Genomic DNA, 27,214 nt, shown 5'->3' with positions numbered 1-27,214 from the left:
TTTTCCGGAGCTTGTGTTTACTTTTGAAAATCGTTTAAATGACAGCTGTAGTTTGCTAAGTGCCATTGTAGTTGTATAACATTAACAACAATGTAGTTGAAAACCACTTAAAATGCAAAGGTTCGATATTGGAACTGTGATGTCTGAAACTAATTAGTATTGAATATCTGCTGACATCCCAAGGTTTTATTTAACACAGCATGGAGCTCACATTTAACTACACCAAAATGAAAAAAAAAGATAGGTTTGTCATGTAAGTGTTGTCATTTAAAAGTGATTCCTGTTGGGAATTGATAGTAACAGAATACTGCCACCCAGTGGAACTCTAGAGAAGTGCTAATAGAGGCTTTTTTGCATTTTATTATTTTTTTCATTTCTGCTTTTGAACACCCATTTGTCTTTTGCAAATGTAAATTTGAAAAGTAAGTCAAAAGTATGATGTGTTTATGACAATGATACTATTATTAGACACAGTAGGTCTACAATAAAAGAACAATTGTGGAACGTTAGAATCTGTTTTAAAATAAAGTGTTGAAATAAATGTGGGGAAAGCCCTGTGCCATATCATTTATGTTTAAGGGAGAATTTCTTACAAATAAGACATTTAATTTACTTATGGAAAATAAAAAATCAATAATTCTGGAAGACCGTTTTGATTTTTCCTTTAAATAAATCTGTATCAGCATTTTTAATACTTCTGATTCAGTTCATTGGAATGTCGAACACCCACAATTAGTATCTAGAGCCAAGGTGAGGAATGAATTGACATATTTTGCATAACTTCATTTGGTAACCAAGACACATGAAGGTGTAATCTTTTTTTGCAAAGTAAAGCATGATAATTTTATAATTTAGTTGCTCAACATAACAAATCAAAGTTCATCCTCAACAGCTGCCAACGCCTCGTATGACTGAGGCAATAGCAATAGTTTTAAATGATAATGAAAAACACTGTATCATGCATATTGTTGACAAAAGGTGAAATGTAAGATACTCTGTTAGTGTAGAACCTCTTTTAAAAGCACTACATATTCTGTTTCAAATATGTGGTTTCTCCTCCTGAGAAGGCTGAAGTTATATTTCAGAAAGTCAAAGACATCAAACTGACGCATAGAATACAAACTTAACTCAACTATCCAAGAAGAAGGTGAGCACAACATCCATGAGTGAACCACCAAAACAGGAAGGGCAGAGGGTTGGCTTCTGGTGAAATGTTCTCAGCCAATCCTACTCCAGACTGCAAAAACGTTCAATGCAACTTCCGAAATGAAGATCAGAACAATGGGGGTAACGTTAACCTGATTTTATCCAGTAATAATCAATCATGGAAATGATCACATGTTTTCCACCAGCTGATGTATTTTGTGCTATAGAGTCTTTTAGAAGCTGCATTTCTATTTGATAATCTCTTATATTGGTACTGTAAAGTCTTTCAGGGTACTAGTACTGCTCTGATAAAAGTGTGTGCACTTTGCTCGGATCTATGAAAACAGATCCATGGAGACAAAAAGCTCTTTGATAATGTAGATTTATTAGCATGTACATAATGTTAAACAAATGTTATCATGCTCCATGCACATGATCACTCCATTTTCTCAGCAGAACTGTTTTACCAAGAGGGCTGCACACACTGGCTTGTGAACGTTTTAACTGGTAGTTTAATAAAATGAAATACATAAATAATAAAATTTACAAATAAAATAAATGTAAAATGAAATATTGATAGATTGATCAATTAAGTAATGCTTGTTGATCCCAAATGTGAAATTTAGTAATATACTGTTTGCAACCCTATATAATGTATCTGAGTGCCGAACAGTGTCATGGACTACAAGTGGATTTGCTGAGGATCCTCCTCCATTCAGTTCTCTCAATAGCTCAGTAATAAGGCAGTAAGAGCATAACAAGAAAGCATAATGTGCTGGAACCTGTGTTTAGTGGACACCTTTTGGAGATCTCTATACCACACAGCATGTATGGTTACTGTAGTGTAATAAGAGCAGCAACATACAGCTGCATCTCAATAAATTAGAATGTCATGAAAAAGTTCATTTATTTCAGTAATTCAACTCAAATTGTGAAACTCGTGTATTAAATAAATTCAATGCACACAGACTGAAGTAGTTTAAGTCTTTGGTTCTTTTAATTGTGATGATTTTGGCTCACATTTAACAAAAACCCACCAATTACCACTCAACAAATTAGAATACTTGATAAGACCAATAAAAAAAATAAACATTTTTAGTGAATTGTTGGCCTTCTGGAAAGTATGGCCATTTACTGTATATGTACTCAATACTTGGTAGGGGCTCATTTTGCTTTAATTAGTTTGATCAGTTTGTGGCACTGCTGAGGTGGTATGGAAGCCCAGGATTCTTTGACAGTGGCCTTCAGCTCATCTGCATTTTTTGGTCTCTTGTTTCTCATTTTCCTCTTGACAATACCCCATAGATTCTCTATGGGGTTCAGGTCTGGTGAGTTTGCTGGCCAGTCAAGCACACCAACACCATGGTCATTTAACCAGCTTTTGGTGCTTTTGGCAGTGTGGGCAGGTGCCAAATCCTGCTGGAAAATGAAATCAGCATCTTTAAAAAGCTGGTCAGCAGAAGGAAGCATGAAGTGCTCCAAAATCTCTTGGTAAACGGGTGCAATGACTTTGGTTTTCAAAAAACACAACACTGGACCAACACCAGCAGATGACATTGCACCCCAAATCATCACAGACTGTGGAAACTTAACACTGGACTTCAAGCAACTTGGGCTATGAGCTTCTTCACCCTTCCTCCAGACTCTAGGACCTTGGTTTCCAAATGAAATACAAAACATGCTCTCATCTGAAAAGAGGACTTTGGACCACTGGGCAACAGTCCAGTTCTTCTTCTCCTTAGCCCAGGTAAGACGCCTCTGACGTTGTCTGTGGTTCAGGAGTGGCTTAACAAGAGGAAGACGACAACTGTAGCCAAATTCCTTGACACGTCTGTGTGTGGTGGCTCTTGATGCCTTGACCCCAGCCTCAGTCCATTCCTTGTGAAGTTCACTCAAATTCTTGAATCGATTTTGCTTGACAATCCTCATAAGGCTGCGGTTCTCTCGGTTGGTTGTGCATCTTTTTCTTCCAAAACTTTTTCCTTCCACTCAACTTTCTGTTAACATGCTTGGATACAGCACTCTGTGAACAGCCAGCTTCTTTGGCAATGAATGTTTGTGGCTTACCCTCCTTGTGAAGGGTGTCAATGATTGTCTTCTGGACAACTGTCAGATCAGCAGTCTTCCCCATGAGTGTGTAGACCAGTGAACCAAACTGAGAGACCATTTTGAAGGCTCAGGAAACCTTTGCAGGTGTTTTGAGTTGATTAGCTGATTGGCATGTCACCATATTCTAATTTGTTGAGAGTGAATTGGTGGGTTTTTGTTAAATGTGAGCCAAAATCATCACAATTAAAAGAACCAAAGACTTAAACTACTTCAGTCTGTGTGCATTGAATTTATTTAATACGTGAGTTTCACAATTGGAGTTGAATTACTGAAATAAATGAACATTTCCACGACATTCTAATTTATTGAGATGCACCTATATATCCCTGATGTAGGATGATTCCTTGACGTAATGTAGCCTATGAATGCACTTACAGGTCTCTAAAACTGATATGAAACAGATTGATATGAGGGCAAAAATGCTCCATACTAAGGGTTTTTGTCTTATGCTGGGTTAAATACAACCCGGCGCTAGGTAAAATATGGACAAATCCAGAGACTGCACTCTTAGAAGAAAAGGTTCTATATAGAACCTTAAAAGGTTCTATCAGGCGCTACGTATTTGGAACCCCTAAAAGGTTCTATATAGAACCCTTTTTAAGGGTTCAATCAAAAGAACCCTTTAGGGTTCTTTGTAGCCAGGAATAAAGGTTCTATATAGAACCCTTTAGGGGTTCCCATCATGGGATCATTTTTGGGATTAAATTTGTTTTATTTTAATTACATTTTAAGACTTTAACAGCTCATATAGCTACTTTATCACTAGAAAAACTGAAATACTATAAGCATAAGACATCAAGGAGTTGTGTGATCATTTAAGACACTTTTATTAGCATTTACAATGACAAGCAATATATAACATAGCAATTCATAGTGCAACAGTTACAGGGATTAACATAAATCCATGCTTCTTTATTTATACTTTAAAAAATATATATATTTTTACCTGTCAACCTAAAATAGCACTCTCCATTTTAGAAATATTGTTTTTTTCAACCCCCTCCACCTAACTCACCCATCCAACATGTCAGTCACAAATATGTTGATTGCTAGAAACCACCACCAAAAATAAATAAATAATAATTGAATGTTAACTTGCACAAATAAATAAAGTTAACTTAAAAAAATTAAATACATAAGTAGAATTAGAATGTGAAGTTTGTCATCAAATAGTATATTAATGACAATCTTATTTTGCATCTCACCACCAGGTCATTACCCTTTACCTTAAATAAATGTCAAGTATTTACTCCACATTCTCCTATAAACCCATAAACCAAGTAGTTTGACTTTTTTTTTGTATGCTGCAACTTTCCCCAGTTCTGTAACCCATGAAAAATGGTGAACCACATATTTCTGAAAAGGGAGCTAAAAGACTAACCATAGTATTGTTTTTTTTATTTATTTATAAGCATTAAATATAAATTTTACATTCAGATAAGCATTTAAACAATAAAAACAAAGGACCCAGGACAATTTCAGCACTGGGAAGGGCTAAATAGTAATGATTGAAATTAACTGAGTGATGGATTTTGGATGCTCCATACTGAACAAAAAGTAGACTGCAAACAGATACTTCTGGCATCTCTGTGTTATTGGTCAGTGACACGTCCATTTTGATGCTAACTCTCCTTGCGATGAGTAGGCTTGACATCCTAAAATGGGGATACAGGTCAGATAAACATTTATTAGACCTATGGAGAGTACAGTGCAACAGGAAAAAGAAAAGAATCTCTCACAATTACATTAAAACTTACTTGAATTAGGGAGAAGTGTGGTGTTTTCATCTGAATGTAGATGACCAAACAAGTAATGCTGCACGCCAGAGTCCAGACCTGCAGTGACAGTGCAAAATATTTATTTATTTATCAATCAATCAATCATAAGAACTTGCATGATAAAAGGTGGAAAAAAAGATATCAGTAATTTAAGATTAGCTGATTGAGGAGTTTCAGTTGGTACTGTTAGGAAAAATAAATGTACCTTTTGTGTTATTGTTTTGCAGCAGGTTGGTCATGTTTCCTCTGACTTCCTCTTTTCAGCTCTGATAAGGTGGAGCTAAAACTTTAACAGTGCTCTCTGGGATAGATAAACATCTACAACAACCAAATACAGCGTGTTTTGAATAATATACAATTACTTCAGCAAAACAAATATTTATATTTCACTATACTATAACTGCAAACACCAAATACTCACAGTTATCCACAGAAAAAATGGAAACATCTCCATCAGCTGCTTCTCTCTTTGTTCTTCTTGGTTTGAATTCATGTTTATAACGGCTGTCTGACGGCGATTTGACTGATTTTGCCTATACGCAGAGTAACGTTACGCAGTTTGCGTAGGGCACCAACTCCCAGGGGGGCACCATCCCAGTTGCTCAAAAAAAAAGAGAGTGATGCGCCATTCCCGCGACCGCTCACACCTCATGTTTGCGGCTGAAAGCAAATGATCATAATTGACCATATGCACAGAGCTCTATTTAGAACTTCCGGATAAAGATAAACCAGCTCTTAATCTTCCGGTGAAGCTCATTTTATATGTGCTATAGATAGGTAGAGACTCTCACAGAAACATCTCCTGCCTCATTCTTATCAGAAACTGAAAAACTAAATAATTGCAACATTGTAAATAATGATTGTGGAATTAACATACAGACAAATAAACACTATCATAACTGTTTAGGCAGTTAGGTTAATCTCTTAAACGACGTAATGGTATTCTCGATTAATCAATATTTTACCTTCAAAGCCATGAACACATTTTTAAAATCTTATAAAATTTTAACCCATTTATTGTTTCTCAACTCTGTGTGGTAAAATTCCCATTATTAAAGGTTCCGTTTTCATTCATGAAGACAACATGAAGAAATATGTTAAAAACGTGTCTCGGCGAAAAATAGACTTTTTAAGATGAAAATGAAATTACCGTTATAACCAAAAGATGGCAGTATAGGATCACTCATTGGCTGCAGCTGCCATTTCAACTTAGTTTTTCACGTCTTTTGATTTATTATAAAATAAATATTATAACAAATTTAGTACTTTGTCGCACTGAAGTATAAAGTAGGCTATAGCAAGTGCAGGAAGTCACAAATTCACATTCAAATACAAATTAAGTAAGTTGGTATAACAAACAAATAATGCATTCAGTATTTTGAAATGTTTAGATTTAATTTAAATAACTAGGCTACATCGTTTAAGTTTTATCCAACACAGACCTGTAGTTTTGTTAGTCTGAATTTAGTCTGAATCACTTAATGCACAGCTTTATTTTGACATCGGATCGTCAGGTGATTCATTCCGTTGCCGCTGTCAAACATAATTACTCGCTGCATGATTTAACGGATTCCCTCGCGTAAGTTTAACATTCGCATTTTGTCATTCCTGAAACGGAATATGTGGAAGTTTGGTCATCTTAGACAAACAAAACTTTTCTCCTAAATGTGAATGGATTATGTAGAGAAACCGAGTAAAGGACGCTCTTCTTACGGCACAGTACACTTGACCGGAAATGGCTGAGCTGGCTTATCTACAACCAGGAAGTAACTGTGCATAAGGTCAATTGATAGATAACTATGCCCGTGAAAAGACATCAGCACTCTGGCGCCAAGAGAAGTTAAAAAAGGATGAAAACAAAGCCCATGCTTCACTTTCAGGTAGGCTACATTCAAAATCCTGTGAAACTTTTTTGGGTGTTTATGTCAGGTCAATAACGTGTTTTAATGTCGGTAATAATTTCACCACCACCAACGCGTCTAATATTCTCTCAGCGTTTCCATGTTCACTTACAAAAGTTAGCCATGGTTTTAACACGAATAATAATAATAAAAATAATAATAATAAAAAACATGGTTCTTGTAGCCATGGGAACTGCAAATTAACCATGGTTTTGTTACTTCAAATAATAATAATATACAAAGTAGGCTATTAAGATAATATTGTGGTTATAAAAACAAACCTAAGCCAACAACAGCCTTTAAAATGAATTATATAAAAACAATGAGGCAACCCTGCTGAAAAAATGAATCACAAATGACATTACAACACTGTAAAACCCGGCAAGTTACGGTAACTCAAACCGTTTGAGGAAACCGATTGCCTTAAACCATTTAAGTTTTAAAACTAATAAATATGAGTACCATAACTCATTTACATCGAGTTAAATTTACTTCTTTTTTAGTGTTGGCTTAGCCAATTATTAGAGTAAACTGAACTTGAACATTTTAAGTTTATTCCACTCAGTTAGAATGTTACCTGAATTCAAACTGACTAAGTCTTTACAACTTAAAATTAACCACTTTGCTACTTAAATGGTTTGAGGAAACCGATTGCCTTAAATGGTTTAAGTTCAAACTCAAAGCAATAAAGTTACATAAGAAGCAAAAACACTGGTACAAAGAAATCATGACAGAACAGGAGTGTTTCCTCAAGTATTTATTGAAATACAACAAATGTTTTCAAGCATAAAACAAAATCAGTGGGCTGTATATTCAAAAATATAACATTTAAGCTATCTTATCAGACTTTTCACCAAATAAGTAACGACCACACAAACAAGGTAGTTTGTATACTGTAATACTTTAGTTAAAAAAAAAAAAAGCACCAGTACACTGACCCAAGACTTGGCAGTCATCATCTTCAAATACAATCAAAACATCCAATGGGTTTAAAGACAATGTTCCCTCTTCCTCCTTAACAGCAAAGATGGAGACAGCTGCCTTCTGTACCTGATCAGGCTCCCTTTTTCTAAATGCGATAATTTTTTTTTTTTTAAAAAGTGTTAGTGTATGTCACCAAATATCATCATATTTAAACATCATATTTAAATTTTCATAAATGACAATAAAGGTGTGAAAGATCGGGGAAGTGTTTATTCAATAAAGTATGTGCCCATTTAAAACCCTGTAGTACTTTTTCACATCCAGAGTTGTTTATTCAGGATTTTCAGGGCTGAATAAAAGCTGAATGTTTTAGAGCTTGAATTGAATTTGTTAATTTACATTATTTAATGTGACAACCTAAGGTTCTTTATTACAAAATAGAAAGAAAAACTGTGCTTATTGTGATAGTTCACCCAAACATAAAAATTCTGTCATTAATTACTCACCCCTACGTCGTTCCACACCCGCAAGACCTTCGTTCATCTTCAGAACACAAATTAAGATATGTTTGATGAAATTTGAAAACTCTGACCCTCCATAGACAGCAATTCAGCTGAAATGTTCCCAGGTCCAGAAATGCAGTAAGGACATTGTTAAAACAGTCCATGTGACACCAGTAGTTCAACCGCAATTTTTATGAAGCTAAGAGAATACTTTGTGCGCAAAGAAAACAAAAATAATGACTTTATTCAACAGTTCTTCTCCTTCGTATCACCCTAGTGCGCCATTATAGAGAGTATCACAATGCATGCATTTCTCTGAACGTAAACAAGCCTCAGCGCATGTTCTACATTAGCAGCAGCACTCGCATGCACTGATTACATGCAGAGGTACTCTTGATAATGGTGGAAGGTGTGATTTGGAGAAGAAGAATTGTTGAATAAAGTAGTTATTTTTGCTTTCTTTGCGCACAAAAAGTATTCTCATAGCTTCGTAAGACTTGAGGTCGAACCAGTGATGGATTATTTTACCAATGTCCTTACTATGTTTCTGGGTCTGGGAACATTTCAGTTGTGTTGCGATCTATGGAGGGTCAGAGAGCTCTCGGATTAATTTGTGTTGAAGATGAACGAAGGTCTTACGGTTTGGAACAACATGCGGCTGAGTAATTAATGACAGAATTCTAATTTTTGGGGGAACTAACCCTTTAAAGGGACAGGTTCACCTCAAAATGAAAATTACCACCATTTACCCACTATCATGTCATGCCAAACACATACGAATCTTGTTCATCTATGGAACAAAAATTAAGATACTTTTAAAACTCTCTCACCATTTTGTCAATCCATTGAAAGTCTACTCTAGGCAATCAATATTAAGTTTAAAGACAAGTTTATCCATATGCATAAAGTGGTTTCATTCAAGTCTTCTAAAGAAGACACAAACATTAACCGAGAAGCTTGAGCTAAGGGTTTTTTATTATGAGTCAAAGCCTAAACTAAAAACTTTTTGAAGCTTGAAAATAAAGACTGCCTAGACTTCCAATGGATAGACAAAAACGAAAGAATATCAAAAATATATATTTTTGTTTGAAGATGAATAAAATTCATTAAAAATTGGTTTGGAACAACATGAGGGTGAGTAAACCATGACAGAATTTAATTTTTTTTTGTGCACTATCCATTTAAGACAACTGAAATGTTCAACTATTCAGTAATTTCTGCCGATCTCAGCTAAAAGGTTAAAATGTTGCCAAGTAAATATAAAGTTGTCCTGTGTCCTACCTTGGTGTGCCTTATTTTCAGATAATAGTAGATCTGCCAGGATCCTAGCTTGAATGACTGATGTCATTATTGTTCCTGAAGACAAAACACAAAGTTACAGAAATTTAACTCACCATTAAGCAACATTTATGGACAGCTTATTTTTATGAATCATAATAAGACAACTTTCAACCACTACAAACTTAGCAAAGGCAATTACCTGACATCTTTATGAAAAACCAAAGCAACTTTAGGATAAGTGCAAGTAAAAATCTAAAAGAATTTTCCCATCTATATTAGTGAAGTATATAATTACAGGTGCTGGTCATATAATTAGAATATCATCAAAAAGTTTATTTATTTCACTAATTCCATTCAAAAAGTGAAACTTGTATATTATATTCATTCATTACACACAGACTGATATATTTCAAATGTTTATTTCTTTTAATTTTGATGATTAGAGCTTACAGCTCATGAAAGTCAAACATCAGTATGTCAAAATATTAGAATATTTACATTTTCATTTGAATATATGACCATCCCTACAGTATAAATTCTGGGTATCTCTTGTTCTTTGAAACCACAATAATGGGGAAGACTGCTGACTTGGCAATGATCCAGAAGACGAACATTGACACCCTCCACAAAGAGGGTAAGTCACAGAAGGTCATTACTGAAAGGTGTGGCTGTTTACAGAGTGCTGTATCAAAGCATATTAAATGCAAAGTTGACTGGAAGGAAGAATTTGGGTAGGAAAAGGTGCACAAGCAACAGGGATGACCGCAAGCTTGAGAATACAGTCAAGCAAAGCCGATTCAAACACTTGGGAGAGCTTCACAAGGAGATAACTGAAGCTGGAGTCAGTGCATCAAGAGTCACCACGCTCAGACGTCTTCAGGAAAAGGTGCTACCAAGCCACTTCTGAACCAGAGACAACGTCAGAAGCATCTTAACTGGGCTGTGGAGAAAAAGAACTGGACTGTTGCTCAGTGGTCCAAAGTCCTCTTTTCGGATGAAAGTAAATTTTACATTTCATTTGGAAATCAAGGTCCCAGAGTCTGGAGGAAGAGTGGAGAGGCACAGAATCCATGTTGCTTGAAGTCCAGTGTGAAGTTACCACAGTCAGTGATGATTTGGGCTGCCATGTCATCTGCTGGTGTTGGTCCACTGTGTTTTCTGATGTCCACAGTCAATGCAGCCATCTACCAGGAAATTTTAGAGCACTTCATGCTTCCTTCTGTTGACAAGCTTTATGGAGATGCTGATTTCATTTTCCAGCAGGACTTGGCACCTGCCCACACTGCCAAAGGTACCAAAAGCTGGTTCAATGACCATCGTGTTACTGTGCTTGATTGGCTAGCAAACTCGCCTGACCTTAACCCCATAGAAAATCTATGGGGTATTGTCAAGAGGAAGATGAGAGACACCAGACCCAACAATGCAGAAGAGCTGAAGGCCACTATCAGAGCAACCTGGGCTCTCATAACACCTGAGCAGTGCCACAGACTGATCGACTCCATGCCACGCCGCATTGCTGCAGTAATTCAGGCAAAAGGAGCCCCAACTAAGTATTGAGTGCTGTACATGCTCATACTTTTCAGTTGGCCTAGATTTCTAAAAATCCTTTCTTTGTATTGGTCTTAAGTAATATTCTAATATTTTGAGATACTGATTTTTGACTTTCATGAGCTGCAAGCTCTAATCATCAAAATTAAAAGAAATAAACATTTGAAATATATCAGTCTGTGTGTAATGAATGAATATAATATACAAGTTTCACTTTTTGAATGGAATTAGTGAAATAAATAAACTTTTTGATGATATTCTAATTATATGACCAGCACCTGTATATAACTATAATCAGAATTTAAAAAGACTTCACTGGTATTCTTCTGAACCAACACAACATGCAAAAAGACTTTGACAGAATGATCGACAAACTGAAATTTAAGATGTCATTCACTCTGCCAATTTAGTCTGAATCAAAATGGTGGCACACACTACATTATATGAAACATGACTGGTTTTTAGATGTCGTAATATCATTCTTGTGGGATGTTAGTTGAGGTTTGTGATTTTTCATCTGTGCTGTTTATTCGTGATTTGATCAATGTTTAGGTTTAAATTTCAATCTAATATTCACAAAAAAGTATAGTTTGCTTCAGAAGACTTAACATTTGTGCTGCTGGTCATTTCTGGTCATCATTACATTTGCATTAATAGCAATTCATCAAAAAATAAAAAATGAAAAACGATGTATTTAAATAACTGTTTATAATGTGACAAATTACATCTTGTACAACACTAAAGCCCATCAATTTGTTTAATGTGAATTCTACTTGCTTCATTTTAGGCTCATATTAGTTTTGCAGCCTTCCTGTTGCCAATGACATAACACCACCCCTCGCTGCCTTTGCTCTGAAAAGATTGAATTCAAAAGCACGACAAAATTTTGTTAGTATGAATTTTAAATAAGACAGTGAGGAGCAAATAACAGTGTAAAATATTAACTAAGGTTAACAAAACAGCCATTATAAACGGTCCTCAGCCCCTTTGTTCACCGGGGCTTCGGCGGATTTAGTAAACTTGATCAGCATCACATGGATATTCTAGATGAAACTGACAAAGCGGATAATAAATAACGATTAACAAAAAGTTTAAACGTGTAATACAGGGAGTGTGTGTTCGCTTTACCTTGCTTCAGATCTGTGGCGCGAGTGACGGTTAGAGATGAGGAACATGCTCTGTCGCCGTCTCTCTAACGTTAGTTTAAATATATAATTTGCGGGTTTGTGTGTCCAGCTGTGAGAAACCACAAAAAAAAAAAAAAAAAAAAAAAGTCTCTCTTAATTTACCACCACTGACAAACTGTTGTGTATAACACTGCATATTTAACACTTGCCGTTGATAACTTTGATGTAATGGCGCGTTAGCTCCTTGCTTCTTTGCTAGCTAGCGTTACACGCATTATGATAACTGAGCTGGTTAATCTTCAGATAAAGTTGACAAAACACAAAACGGTTCAAAAGTGCTTTAAACAGGAATAAAGAAGTTCGAATGCTTACCTGTTATTCTCCGTGACCGGGTCGCGAGCTGTCCGGCTGTGATCCTCCCGTGGGCCGTGACTGAGTGAGGGATGAGCGGACGTGACTGATGGAAAAATGCGCGCGGTTTTTGAAAAACACCCGGATAATATTTTGTCTCGAATAAAATTAATTACTTTAAAAGGATTAATCTATGCTTAATATGAAATAGATGTATGTATTTATTATATTATGGCTTAGTTACTTAATTAGTTATGAAAGGTATTATTTCGTTTAGTTTAGTTAGTAGATATAAAGCATAATAACCTATAGCCCTATGTTGTACAAACGTGACTTCTCGAAAAACAATGTTAGATATAATGAATTAAGCTCATATTTCTTTTAAATATTTTGTGGTCTGCCATTTAGATGTAACAATCATAGACTGTATGGTAATAATAGATTAAAATAATTTATAGTAACTTATTTAGATTGAGTTCTGCTTAACCTAATTAGCTTTTGAGTTCACATCACAAATATATATTGAGTTGAATTAACTTTTTTAAATTTTTGAGTTAAATGTACTCATTTCATTTAGCGAATTTCACTGTTAGGTTTTACAGTGAAACATTACAAACCATCAACTTTTAACCATTAAAAAACATTCTGTAGTGTGTTTTGGGACATATTCCGTTAGGATTTAGAAGGTTACCAATTACCATAACCAGTAAAACCATTACAAATTTTGTGATGGTGTCCATTGTTCAACATTACATGTTATTACAAATGCCTGCAAAGGGAGCCAAAGGCCTGGTAATTGCTGCTGTTACACTTACAGGATGATCAAGTCCTTGTCTAATAGGCTATTGACCCAACATTTGATTCAAATATCCGCTTAATCTCTCATTTTTGGCCACCTTTTTGCTATAGATCAGTGGTTCCCAACCACGCTCCAGGAGGCCCCCCGACACTGCACATTTTGCATCTCTCCTTTGTCTGACACACCCATTTCAGGTCTTGGAGTCTCTACTAATGAGCTAATGATCTGAATCAGGTGTGTTTGATTAAGGAGACATGGAAAACTTTTGGGGTAATTTTTGAAAAACTTTTGAAGTTTTGGGGGGCCTCCTGGATCGTGGTTGGGAACCACTGCTATAGATGACATATAGATGAATTGTAATTTTAAATAATACAATTTAATTACAATTTATTTATTTATTTACTTTTATATTTTATTAAAGTTCTATTTTGACCCCTATAGTAGGTATTTTTGTTTACTTCCATGATATTTGAGGGAGGGGGCACAACAATACAATCCTGCTTAGGGCACCCATTTGGCCAGCAGCGGCCCTGCACCCACACACACAGATGTCCAAGGTCTGTGAATAATGTGTTCTGTAGGTCAATTCCAGGCTTAAAACATTATTTGACCCAAAAATTCCTCACCATGAAATATCTCAAATCTATTCCAGATGCTGCATCCCCCCCTTGCACCTGCTGCTCCCCGTGTTCCAAAGACCACAAAACACCACACAGATGACATTTTAATACACAGGGAAGGGAATTCTTTACATTCTTACATTTTTATTTAGAGATTGGCCACATGATCTGTTCTTGGACACTTCTGTTATGACTGATTGAAATAAATGTTATTTAAATGATTTCTGCCAATAAGCGAAAATAATATATTAAATAAAAGCTATAGAAGATAAACAAATGCATCTTGGGCACCAAAGCTATAAATGAATCATAATTATTGATATTATACGCTAGGGGGCGCTGGTTTATAATCCGAGTAATTTATTAAAGACATTACTGATCTGAACTGTCTGAGCCTCATATATCACGGGACACCTGAACCGTGTCTAATTTCCCTAGGGACTGATTCAAGTGTGTCTAAAAATAATGAAATAAATCTACATTAGCACCGTTAGGCCTACAATATTTCAAATGATTGCTTAGTTGATTGCGTGCTATAAAAATGACTAAGGTGGAACATTAAAAGCAAATTCACATGAAGGCATTTTTATGTATGCCTATTTCATGCATCTTTTCATCAAATTGTTTAGTGCCTTTTTTTTTTCTTTTTTTTACTGGAGCACGAGCCTCCAGTAAAAATGGGCTTGTCTATGGGCTTGTCATTTCCTTTGATAATATTGCAGCAATTAAGTCATGTGCGTTTTCAATCAGCTGTTTATTATCAAAACTAGCGATGCTACATTCTTGAATTAATTAGCCTGCATGGCTATTTTTGATCTCATCGGTCAAATGGCTTTGCAACAAGGTCTGGAAATTGTTTGCGTTTCAGGTTGATTCATTTGGACTGTTCACTCATGCACTGAATCGTTAAATCGAAGTCGTTAAATCGAAATAGTTAAATCGGGATATTTTATCGACCACTGGGTGAGGTGACCTAAATGGTTACAAAAAAAAATCTACATTCAGAGAACTAATATGTAATCAAATCCTAGGAAATCCATATTTAAATTGACAAATATTAATTAGCCTACAAATATTTAAAACAGACAAAATGAACATCACAAAATATGAACCATGTAAATAAATGGCCACTGGTCACTATAAGCTTCAACTGTATGGTAGAGAGCAGAGGATATGTCATATGGGGTTTGAAACAACATGAGGGTTAGTAGCTAAATGATGACAGAATCTTTATTTTATTCCTTCATGACAGCTGCTCATAAATTAGCCTTCTTTGCATAGTGCTGCAATAATGATTTTTCAATACTCAGTTAAATATTTCATTTACTTAAAACCCTCAAGCACAGGGCTAATAAAGAAAGACAGATATTTCATCAACCAGACAGCACATATTGATGGAAAGGTATTTATCAGCAAGGGAACTGTGATTAGGAAGAACTGTTTGTTTGCTTGTTTGGGTCGTGAAGGAAACAGCTACTTCCTGATGTAGACACACAAGTGAGAGAGAAAAGTGAAAGGGGTTGATTGAGGCCAGTCCCATAGCACATAAAAACTGGCTTTGACAAATGTCCCAAATGCTTTGGAATGATAACTTGGCTCCTGCTTCCCAAGAGGGACTGTCAAATGAAGATCTGATTAAGTATATCTCTTAGAAACAGATCACGCAATGTACCGTAAGGACAAGACTGCTGTAAAGTCTAAAATTAACCTTTTTCCTCATCTGCCAAAATGACGGGCAAAATGAGAATTTACTGGCATAAAACTATATTTTGAATTACTGTAACATTGTTCCAGTGATTAAATCATTTTGCATTACTTTCTGATTGTTTTGCCCCAAAAGTTCAGTACAACTTTAATTTTAATTTAATTTAATTTAATTTTTTTAAGAAAAGTGTCCTAGCTAAACCTCTGACAAACTACATCATAAACAAAGATATTTCAGACAACAAATACAAAAGACATGAGACATAAGTAAAAAAAAAAAAAAAAAAAAAAAAGAGGGACAAATTAATAACATTCACAAGAGTCAGAACGCATAAACATTTCAATAACACTGAGTAAACAGATAAGAAGATATTAAATTAAACCAACAATAAGACTTGCGGTCATTTGTTAGTCATTCCTTCTCTAACTTCAAGAATTTTAAACTTTGAAATAAAAATCATAATTTGATGAAAAACAACAGAAACATTTGATAAAATATTTAATGAACATACAGTTTTATTTTTCATGTTCAAAGCATCAGAGATACATGGTATTAGGCTAATGTTATTTTGCTCTGTCTTGTAGTTCATAGAGTATATTCCCGTTAATTAAACAGCTACGTGCTGCTTATTCAACAATCTGGCACACAGACAGCAGTCTGTATGTAACAGCCATTGATCCCTCTTAACGGTAATTATAGTCACATATAGCCAATAAGCAGTTGCTGATATCACTCTACTACGTAAATATGTCCTGATTAGTTATCATTTGGTGTCAGTTATCTTTATCAGAGTTTTTGGATATAGAACACTCTGCCATCTGGTGTTAACCCCAGATTAACCAGGTCATGACCAGAAGCTTCTCTGAGATGCTAAGAGTTAACTGTCGATTAAGAATACAACAATTCCATTTCCCCTATTGTTCGTGCCTACGGCTGCAACCGAGGGGAGAAAACGTGCCAGTTTTTTATGCTTTCCATTATCGACAGCCGTCTACTTCATATCACTTCCTCTGATTTACCTCTGATGTGCCTTTCCTGACATTCTCCTCACTCAGAATGCGATATGCAGTTGGGATGGAATGTGTAAAGGCATCCTGTTTTTCGAGCGGGACAAAGATGGCTGTTGGCGGTGCAACAGACCTTGAGCTCAAGGGAGAGATGGACGCTGCCATTGTTTCAAATGTGAATATTGTTGGGGGAATAAACCTCATGAACTTGTCAAAGTAATTTAGTAATTGTGTGTTCAAAAGGATTATATCTCTGGTAAATGAAACTATCTTGAAGTAATATATATAAAAATGACAGTTCTGTAGGCCTAATCATTTACTCACCCTATCTGCAGTTAAGCATCATAAAAGTGGGCAATCGTAGCAAATGAATCGTTTGCGACTTGAAACAACTTACAGCAAATATCCACTTCCAGTCTGTTTGCCGCATAAACCTTGGCTTCAGAAAACTTGAAATACATAAAAGTGCACAAGTCAAAACATATATATTGTAATTTGGTGCTTGACTGTCCCAGTCAAGATTATTTTGAAACAAGTGGCCCAAATGCTGTTATAAGAGATTTATTATTATTATTGGGTTCTTTTTGTTTTTATTTAATTTAATTTTTTGTTGCAGACATGCTTTCAAAATCCCAGAGTCCATCAAGTTCTTTTACCTGTGTTGCTCAATATTTGATAATTATTGAAAAAAAATCCACTCAAATGAATCGTTTGCTAGTTTTTCAGGAATTACAGTGAATAACTGTAATAATAACAGTCTTTATTATTTTGAAAAGAGTGGCCAGGAGAAACAACTATCAAATGATGAAATGTCCCTTGCTCTCACAATCTCAGAGGTTTTGGTTATTCAGTATTTCATAATTAAAAGCAGTTTTATAAGGCTTTTCATACCAGTACAATGATGTAATGTTGACGTATATGTTTTTCCCCGGTATTTTGCTCATTGAAATTGCAGTTATCTCACCATCAGTCACTGCGGTCCATTCATGTGGCTGCATTTCTCACACATATTAAACCCATTTAAATGAGCAGACATGGTGAGAAACCTTGAGGCAATAAAGGTTATGCATTTGCTTTAGGAATGTCTGGATTGGTATGATACGCATACAGTAGACATGCAATGTATTGGATGTTCAATAACAGAATAATGAAGCAATGCACGCTTTTAGTCCATTTTAAATGTACAGTAGTCTTAGACTAAAAGGATGAATACAATTTGAGAATAAATAATCAGGATAAATGGCCTTATGTGCACTGTTGGCCTATCATCTATCATGACAGGAAGGTGGAAACCATTAAGACTTGTTGTTCTCACATTGCTATTGTCTACACTGTTTCTTTCCCATACGCCTGCAAGCTTCCTGCCTAATTCACCTGCTCTACAAGAATCTATCTTTCACATCACAACAACATGCCAATGTGTTCAAACTAATCACTTTTCAACCATGTACACACCCTTTGAGCTTTCGTGCCAAGGTGCTTTGTCAACCGAGGAATAGGCAGTGATCCAGGGCAATTATACAAACCTAAGTATGCAAGAGATGATGCCAACGATGTTTTAACATGAAGTGTAATTGTAGGCTATTGCTTTATTTTTGAACATAATAATTCCTGCAGGTGACACAGAAACAAGACAACAGCAGGATGACAGACAGACGTACTTCAGAAGGAAACAAAATCCAGCAATAATACTTGTTATTTTGAGATGAATTTATTAGGATTCTTGTTAATAACAGCTTATAGATATCATCTAACATATTCAGAGTATGTGAAAATGAATACATTTATGGAATACACAAATTTCATTATAATGGTATAAAACTTCGTTGTGAAACCATGTAGCTGATACAATACAGGAATCTTTCTCTACAGAATTCTTAATGGTTAAACATAATAATTAACAAAAAAATATATGTTTATATTTACATACATATGATAGTACAACAGCCAAAAATAATCTTAAAGTGCATACTTATTGTGTGCTCTACACTGTTAGTGCTCTAAAATGTTCCAATGCTATTCAATAAATTGGAAAGTACTCCAGCTTTTTTTTGGCAAGATTAAATCTATTGTCCGTCATAAGGTCATAACAACAGATTGTAACACCACAACTGTCTGCACTCTGCATCACTTATGAATACATATAATGCTAGGTAAAGCTGGATTGATATGAAAAACAAGGGCAAAGTGGTCATCCTTATGCTATATTTTCAGAAACATCCTATTATTATGCCAGCTTTAAGAGCATTTAGGTTACAAGGAATCCAAATTGTTGCAGTTTGGGGCTCCAATTGCCGCAGTCCAAGATGCTATCCTTTTTGGCATGACACTCAATTTTGAATTATTGTTTGTAAATAATTAACTACTCAAATATAGGTTATCTTCTGTCTCTCCTAAAACATAAATAGTCATTTTTAAAATTGATTTATTTTTACACTTTTTCTGTTTTGTTAAAACGGCTCCAATGGTGCCAATAAATTGTAGAAGTACTGCAGTTTCTAACTATCTGTGCTCTTCCAACCAACTTTCATTAGCACTTCACCTGTCTCTTTTTATCTCAAACCATTCAAACTTGGTGTTTTTTGACTAGCTGTCAGGTAGCTCATTGCCACTTGGCTAACGTGCTGTTTGCACTACAGGACTGTCGCTAACACCTAACCCTCTTTTGTGCTATCCCAGTGGACAGGTCTGACTTGCCTTCAACTCACAAATATCTCCTTCACATCTCACAAGCCTTCATCTCTCCCATTCTGTCTTAAACGTGCGACAAAGGCTCCGTTTCCACCGCACAGGACTGTCCTTGAGGAACGCTGCTTCTAGATCGCAGCGTATGCATGTTTTGCTGACCCTGGTTTCACAAGGGTCATTTTTTGTTCAAGTGCTCGCACTCCCATCTCTCCACCAGGTAAGGACTTCATCTGTAGCCAGGTTTACTGGCCTTGGATGCCTTTCCCAGGGCTCTGGCTCTAGCCCTTACCAGGTTCCTGTAAAGTCAGATGGGTTTGTTGTAAGTAATGGTGTTAATGAGGACATAATCGCAGAATAAGGTGTGTAAACATGAATTTCGTGATTTGTGTAATGTGGCCTTACCTGAGGAAGGTTATGACGTCTGACCGAGCCCCAGGGGAGAAAGACTTCCCTAAAACCAGAACTCCTGGACTGGCATTTTCTGAGTTATTTAGGGCAGTCAGTTGATCTGATTTGGGTTGTTCCTGTTTTTCAGGCACAGGTTCAGATGGGTGAACCAGCATGATGGCAGGATTTTCAGAGCTTGGAGAAATATGCACAAAATTAGTCCAAAAAAACATTCTTGGCAGTAAATGCATCAAAATAAACACTGCATTGTCCTGGATGACTGCTATAATGGCTAATAAATCTATTAAAAAGTCAATACGTGTTGGGGAAGCTACTTCAAACTTACAAAATTACAATTTCAAGTTTGGATGAAAAATGATCAGTTGCTATTTCCGTTACATCATGTCTTTATAAACAGCATATAATGAAAGATTTGTTAAGCTTTAAGTTAAGCTACCCTTTAAAAAAAGTAGTTAGCTACACTATAAGCAACTGACAAATAGCTAACTATAACATGTTTGGCTGTGCTACATTGCTACTTGTTAAGAAAAACTAACTTTTTGAAAATGCTATTGAAAAAAATCTAGCAGCATTGTAGCTAGTTAAGGCCCGTTTACACCAATGAACAATATAATTGGAATCAATTTCAGGGTGACTTTTTTTTGGCCGATGAATGATAAAGACGGTGACGCTAAACCAGCTAAGACCAGTTAACAGTTGGTTTTAGCTGTTTTTCTCAGCAGTTAATAGGAAAGTAGTTCAGTTTTTCTGGCCAAATCAAAACTATAGTCTATTTGGTTGTCATAACAACAGATTGCAAAAACAAAACGGTTTCGTTTATGGATATGTAACAGTGGTTAAAAGCTGATAATAGATAAGACTGCTTTAATGACTAAGCAGCCTGTCATAATGACATTTTTTTTTTCTTGCGGTATCAAATAGCAGTCATGGCCTAAATGCCATTAGCTAAAACTCTGACTCATTAGATGAAACTCTCTCCATCTTAGTAATTCTAATTCAGAAACATTCTCCTGTCGTATAGTCTGGATTCTCCAGCAGTGTTTGTCTGGTATCACCTCACGCCCTCATGATAACTCCACACGCCCTAATCGTGCACACCCTGGCATTAAAAATAGCCTTCTAAAGAAGAATGACTGCCACTTCCCACAAATTTGCACATGGCTGTCATTTGATCATTAAGGAGCAGATGAGAGATAAGGCTCACCTGTATTGACAGAATGCATTGCATGTCCGATCTGCAGGACTGGAACAGAAGCAGCGGCCTGTAGCCCTGCGCCGGCGAGCCAACGGACTGCCCAATCCATACACCGTGGTCTTACTGTGGAAGAGAGAAGACAATCAGAAAGCATCCAGTCATTGATTAACTCATCAGAGAGGGAATCACAGGAATAAAAGACAATGGGACTTTGTACTTTTTAAACTTTAAGCATGACAATTGCAACTGGCGCCAAAAGTATTCTAGATAAACAGCAATAAAATGCACAACAACTCAAAAGTGAATCTTTTTGAACTATTAAAAACACTCTCATTGAAGTCACAAATGTGCACTGGTTTATTGAAACAGAAACAGATTTACAGAATACTTCCTTAATGTTTCTGTTCAGCTTCTAAAGAGTCTTCGGCATTGGTTGAACTTCCGCTTTGGTTTACTTACATACGGTTTACGCAGGTTAGCCCATGCATGGGTGAACACTCACCTTGGCGTGTTCACCCAGATGATGTCCAGATGGCAGAAATAGTGGCATTCCGAATCCAGCTGGTTGTTGCAGGAGCAGCGTTTGCTCCTGACCTTATGGGTTGCAGACGGGTCACTCGGGTCAGTCTGGGGCACTAGAGGCAACCCCCAGCCTGCAGACAAGAGATATATTGCGGTCCATAAAACTTCCCGTAATTATTCTGGGCCAAAAAGCTCCAGCAGAGACTAAATGACTGAGTCTCAGAGAAATTATGAGCTCCGTACACCACATGTTATTATTATACTTTTATGATTTTGATTTATCACCTCAGTCTATTCCCACTTTCTTATGTAATGACAAACAAGGTCTCAGATGTTTGATCTTAACGAATAGTGGGCAGCTGTAAAGTTCACAGCTATTCACACACATCTGTGCTGAGCTGTCAATTTTGGCTTTAATTGTCGACACTGAGGCGACAGATTAGTACAAAATGAATATGAATCCCTGACTGTGTTCACATATTGTCAGACAGATGTTTAAAATTTAAACAGTTATAGAACTGTATGAAGCTGAGTTTAAAGTGAGTTTAAATGTTAAACTATCAAAGTAAAATTACAAATGTTTCATCTCAACAAGCTTGAGAATGAAGGCACAGTTAAAAAGGTATTTAAAATCTCAAACTTAGATTTATAATCAAGTAAAAGTAAAATCCTAATTCAAAAAATTCTAAAATTCTAATTTAAATGGGAAATTATTTATTTATACATTATTAAAATATACAATAGATAACAATAAAATATATTTACAGTAACTGACATATACAGTACATCGTTAAATATAGAAAATAAAAAATAACACATGAAATACAGTAAATACCAGAAATATAACACACACAAATGTTTTACCTTCAAGAAGAGTTGTGTACAAGGTGAAAATGAAGATCAGAGTAGTTCTTGATTCCATGTTGCATGTATGTTTCAATAGAAAGAAGTGCAGATGTTCACCTAAGCAATCCCAATAGATCTTACTCAGCTGCAGGTGCTTGTCTAATGTAGAACTGCCCTGTTTGGCCACACTTATAGCTCGTGCTATGCACCACCCCCCACTAGGTTGGCTGTTGTGGGTGTTAGTTATACAACTCCAGCTTGTCTTTGCACTCTGCAAATTCCAATTCTCTGCTACCCCCTCAACAAACGGGGTCACTGGATTGTTTGTGAGGAAGAGACCCAAGCTCCCGAACAATGATGATCAAGAGTGTAAAAACAAACAAACAAAAAAAAAAAAAATCTTTTTTCTTGCCTGGAACTTAATGTGGATCTCAATTGACTAATGGGACTGGGGGTGGGAAGAGGGTTGCTTTGGAGGGCCAGCAGGAAAAGAGGAGTCACAAGAGGATATCAGCAGATTTGCTGCTTTGCATGAATTCTCTTGCATGCACTTTGCAGGGAAAGACAGCGTTCCGTGGAAAGAAGGAACATTCTAGAGGGCATCTCCTGTCTATGAGGTCCAAGTGTGGGTGGACAGTGGGGAAAGAAGCTTCCTATGCCCTCTGGCCACTATTTGTTTCTGATTATACAAATTAGTCAGAGATATGAAAATGTAATTCAAAATTGATTTGATTATTTTGTGTTGCTACATACAGAGCCAGCATAAACCAGTTCATTTCCTTTAGATATTATTAAAGAGCTGTTGTGGTACTTTGATAAAACGTAACATTTATGCATTGTCTTGAATTAAATTGTGTCATAAATCGTTCACTTAATGCCACCACTTATGATATTTATGATATTTCAATAATCTAAAATGACTGATCTTTTAACGTTTCTGAAAATCTGAAAAGACAATTATAAATAACTAGAGTTATTTATAATAGATAACTAAAACCTAAAAAAAATTTTTTTTTAAAAAGCAAGACATTAAAAAGCAAAAACTAATAAAAATGTAAATGCAAAGTAGGCTAAATGTAAGGTTTCCTATCTTTTAATTATATTTTTATATAATATTAATAAAAATACTACGAATGTATATACTATACAGTATATTTACTAAAACCACTATTACAGGTGCATATTAAAAAGCAAACACTAATAAAAAATAAAATGACAAAAAGACACATTTTAACTCAAATTTAAATGAAAAAAAAATGTATAATAATAAAAACAAGTTAAAAATCTTACCAAAACTGTAATAGTATCTGCATTTTACTAAAATCATAATAAAATGAAATAATGTAATTTGCATACAAAATAGAATACACTGTAAGACAAAAGCATAAATGCAAAGTAAATGAAGATTTTAATAAAATAAAATGTATCTTTATAGTGATAGTTTTATTACATTACATTGTATGAGTGACAATAAACGTTGAGTGCCTCTGCACTGTCAAAGAAATCTGCTTTACAAGAACTGAAGATGAGCAATGTTCATTAGTGCATGAGCAAAGTTGGGTTTCCGTGATGGTTTGCCGTGACCTGTGCAAAGATAAGATGCAGGGGCACAGCCTCGCAGGTATCGGGCTGAGTTTGCAAATACAGCCCCCTAGCGTGGGATGTGCACACAGTGTCCATTCACAGACTTTCCAGCACATGTGTACGGAGAGTCAGCAGCAGCCGCTGTGGATCATGCAAATGCATCATAACATAATCTCACCACACACTTTGATTAGCATGCTTTATCAATTGCATTGTAAAACCCAGATGAGAGTTTGCTGAAGCACTTCTCTCATTGCAGCTGAGAAAAGTCCCTCATGCTGATAGGAATATTAATATGGAAATCTTATTGAATTACTAATCTGGACATACAGATTGCATACATCATCCCACACTCAGATGGAAAGATTTTATGCACTGCAAATATTTTGAATTGTGAAGAACAGGACGCTTTTATAGTTGACAGTCTTAAATATGTTCTTGAAAACTTGGTTAACTTTTTTCCATGCATAAATTTGAGCTCATTTGCTCATATGCGTCTTGTGCTATTTATGAGCAAGAAATTAGTTTTAGCAGACATTTGCCAGAAAGTTTTCTTCTCAGTACTGCCAAGTCCTATCTTCTGCAGATGGATGAAAGAATGTGTGACATTGTGAAGGAAGTCACTGCAGAGCGATAGAACAGATTCCTCTGCATTCCACAGACAGAGGAAATGTGCTCATCCCTCCAAAATCCTATCATGTTCTTTCCGGTCTCTTCCTTCAGAGCATGTAGATCAGAGAGCTGCTCTGAGGAGTGCACTCTGATTAAAGACAGTTGTTACATTTTTAGCTTCTTTATCATTCTTGAAGAACAGTTGAAGGGGTAGTTCACCCAAAAATGAAAATTTGATGTTTATCTGCTTACCCCCAGAGCATATAAGATGTAGGTGACTTTGTTTCTTCAGTAGAACACAAAAGATTTTTAACTCAAACCGTTGCAGTCTGTCAGTCATATAATGTCAGTCAATGGGCTCCACGGCTTTGAGAGTCAAAAAAACATACACCGATAAAACCAAATTAAACCCTGCGGCTCGTTATGATACATTGAGGTCTTAAGACGCGAAACGATCGGTCTGTGCAAGAAACTGAACAGTATTTATATTGGGTTTTACCTCTGATACACCGCAATGTCCAACTGTCTGTTTTCCAAGTTGTTGTTATATGATCTATAAAGAAATATAATTTTACTTGTTTGTAACTTATATGGCCACTCAGACCGCTGACTCGTGAGATAATGCGCTTAACATAGCGCTGGATGGATCTATTCTCCGTCTCCAGCAAAGTCCCTTTTTTAAATAGTCTTTGATCTCCGGTATATTTGAGCGTATTATCTCAGTTTACTCAGTCATTTCCCCTCAAATCACCACATCATGATAAATTACTTCAAAATGGCAACAATTATGTCCAGATGCACATTTTCCCAAGAATACATTAAACAATTCTCAGTCCAGTTGAAGCATATTAAACTTAACACAACAACGTAATCCCGATAGAATAGGAACAAAGCCATGAATCATCAAATTAATATGTATTTCCCAGGGCACATTATACAACGTACATTTACTCCATCACATTAATGCAAAGGAGAGCAAGTAGAAAATTCAACATTACTTTAATAATAATAATAGCGAAAAAAATCATGTGGAGAGTCATAGATACTTATTCACAGCCAGCACCAAACGGACACAATGGCAAAGCTAACTGAATTATAACTGCCACCATTTAGAATTAAACAAACTTGTATTTGTGATGACCCGAGCTGACCAAACAGTTAATTGTGAAATGTTTGTGCTTTGTAGAGTACAGTACCGGCAGTTCAAGCATTTTCATAGGATCTAATTTGTAATAAAAGACTTTGATTCTCGAATTCATTCTTGTTCAGTACGGCTGCTGTTGTCACCGGAAAAACTTTTACGCTGCAAGCGCCAATCCGGAAGCCAGAAACGCGGATGTGTGAAAAAGGCTAAAACCCTGGACCACAAAACCAATCTTAAAGGGATTCCTAATTGAGATTGTATCAGAGATAAAAAAAACGATATAAATACCGTTCAGTTTCTTGCACAGACCGATCGTTTCGTGTCTTTAGACCTCAGTGTATCATCACGAGCCACAGGGTTTAATTTGGTTTTGTCTGTGTATGTTTTTTTGACTCTCAAAGCCGTGGAGCCCATTGACTGACATTATATGACTGACAGACTGCAACGGTTTGAGTTAAAAATCTTAGTTTGTGTTCTACTGAAGAAACAAAGTCACCTACATCTTATATGCTCTGGGGGTAAGCAGATAAACATTAAAATTTTCATTTTTGGGTGAACTATCCCTTTAACACAGAATATGATTTTTTTTAATACTATAATCTTTAGTTCAAAGCTAGTAGGACTTGGGTGTTCAATGAATACTTGATTCTGACTGGTCAGTCGCAATATTCTGCAGTCACATTTTTATTTTTTATTCATTTGAAATTGTATAAAACATATATTAAAGATATAACTAAAGTTTATGAGATTTCCTTCTCTGTTGAGCTAGTTTCATATCTCTTTCAGTATTTTTCTTCTCACATGATCAATTCCATCTCAAAACAATATTTCAGTTACATTTATTTACTTATAAGCAGCCATAATGTGCTCGACTGTACAATATTCAGGCACTGAGCAACAGAAAATGACTGCATATTAACCTTGATTTTTTTAAACATTTGATGACTGTTTAAAGGTTTAAGGTTGGATTTATGTTTTTTTTTTTAAAATGCTAACCAAGGCTGCATTTATTTTATCAAAAATGTAGTAAAACAGTAATATTGTGAACTATTATTACTATTAAAAAAAAATCGTTTTCTATTTTAATATATTTTAAAATGACTTTTATTCCTGTGATTCCAGCCATTACTCCAGTTTTTTCAATGTCACATGATCCTTCGGAAATCATTCTAATATCCTGATACGAAGTTCAAAAAACATTTCTCATTATCACAATTGTAAAAGGCTGGCCTGCTTAATAGTTCTGTGGAAAATGTGCTAATTTTCTTTGAAAAAAAGAACATTTTTATAACAATGATAAAGTCTTTACCGTCACTTTTTATCAGTTTTACTGCCTTTTTGTTGAATAGAAGTATTAATTTCTTTCTTTCTGACTGACTGATCTCAATCTTACAGAATCCACTGCGCTCTACTAAT

The 27,214-nt window shown here is 35.7% G+C and overlaps 1 protein-coding gene and 1 long non-coding RNA gene across 4 annotated transcripts; both read right to left on the bottom strand.

The window, feature by feature from the left end:
* Positions 1-4,089: 4,089 nt before the first annotated feature.
* LOC131521223 (uncharacterized) lies at positions 4,090-12,969 on the bottom strand. 3 transcript variants are annotated; one of them, XR_009266233.1, is made up of 7 exons: positions 12,690-12,969; positions 12,319-12,426; positions 9,643-9,717; positions 5,455-8,003; positions 5,239-5,351; positions 5,013-5,090; positions 4,090-4,910 (listed from the first exon to the last, which is right to left on the bottom strand). It is a non-coding gene; the product is annotated as an uncharacterized LOC131521223 (long non-coding RNA). The 3 variants fall into 3 exon arrangements; XR_009266232.1 differs by having other exon boundaries at positions 5,239-8,003; XR_009266234.1 differs by lacking the exon at positions 12,319-12,426 and having other exon boundaries at positions 5,239-8,003.
* A 5,677-nt stretch (positions 12,970-18,646) lies between these two features.
* LOC131522196 (endothelin-2) lies at positions 18,647-22,736 on the bottom strand. Its single transcript, XM_058747524.1, has 5 exons — positions 22,477-22,736; positions 21,593-21,743; positions 21,100-21,213; positions 19,890-20,069; positions 18,647-19,783 (listed from the first exon to the last, which is right to left on the bottom strand). The coding sequence occupies exons 1-5, from the start codon at positions 22,532-22,534 to the stop codon at positions 19,714-19,716; spliced, it is 573 nt and encodes a 190-aa protein (XP_058603507.1). The 5' UTR covers positions 22,535-22,736; the 3' UTR covers positions 18,647-19,713.
* Between the last annotated feature and the right edge of the window lie 4,478 nt (positions 22,737-27,214).

The sequence above is a fragment of the Onychostoma macrolepis genome, chromosome 16 (assembly GCF_012432095.1).
Source record: "Onychostoma macrolepis isolate SWU-2019 chromosome 16, ASM1243209v1, whole genome shotgun sequence".
In the NCBI taxonomy this organism is placed as follows: domain Eukaryota; kingdom Metazoa; phylum Chordata; class Actinopteri; order Cypriniformes; family Cyprinidae; genus Onychostoma; species Onychostoma macrolepis.
The sequence above is the reverse complement of the archived record's forward strand: the minus strand, read 5'-3'. Positions and strand labels throughout refer to the sequence as shown.

Bases quoted from the DNA above. Each gene is read 5' to 3' on its own strand.
- LOC131522196 (XM_058747524.1), bottom strand. From the start codon at position 22,534: ATGGAATCAAGAACTACTCTGATCTTCATTTTCACCTTGTACACAACT. The intron at 21,744-22,476 runs GTAAAACATTTG...TCTTGTCTGCAG, and splicing joins GTACACAACTCTTCTTGAAG to GCTGGGGGTTGCCTCTAGTG. The intron at 20,070-21,099 runs GTGAGCCTTATC...TATTTCTCCAAG, and splicing joins AATGCATTCTGTCAATACAG to CTCTGAAAATCCTGCCATCA.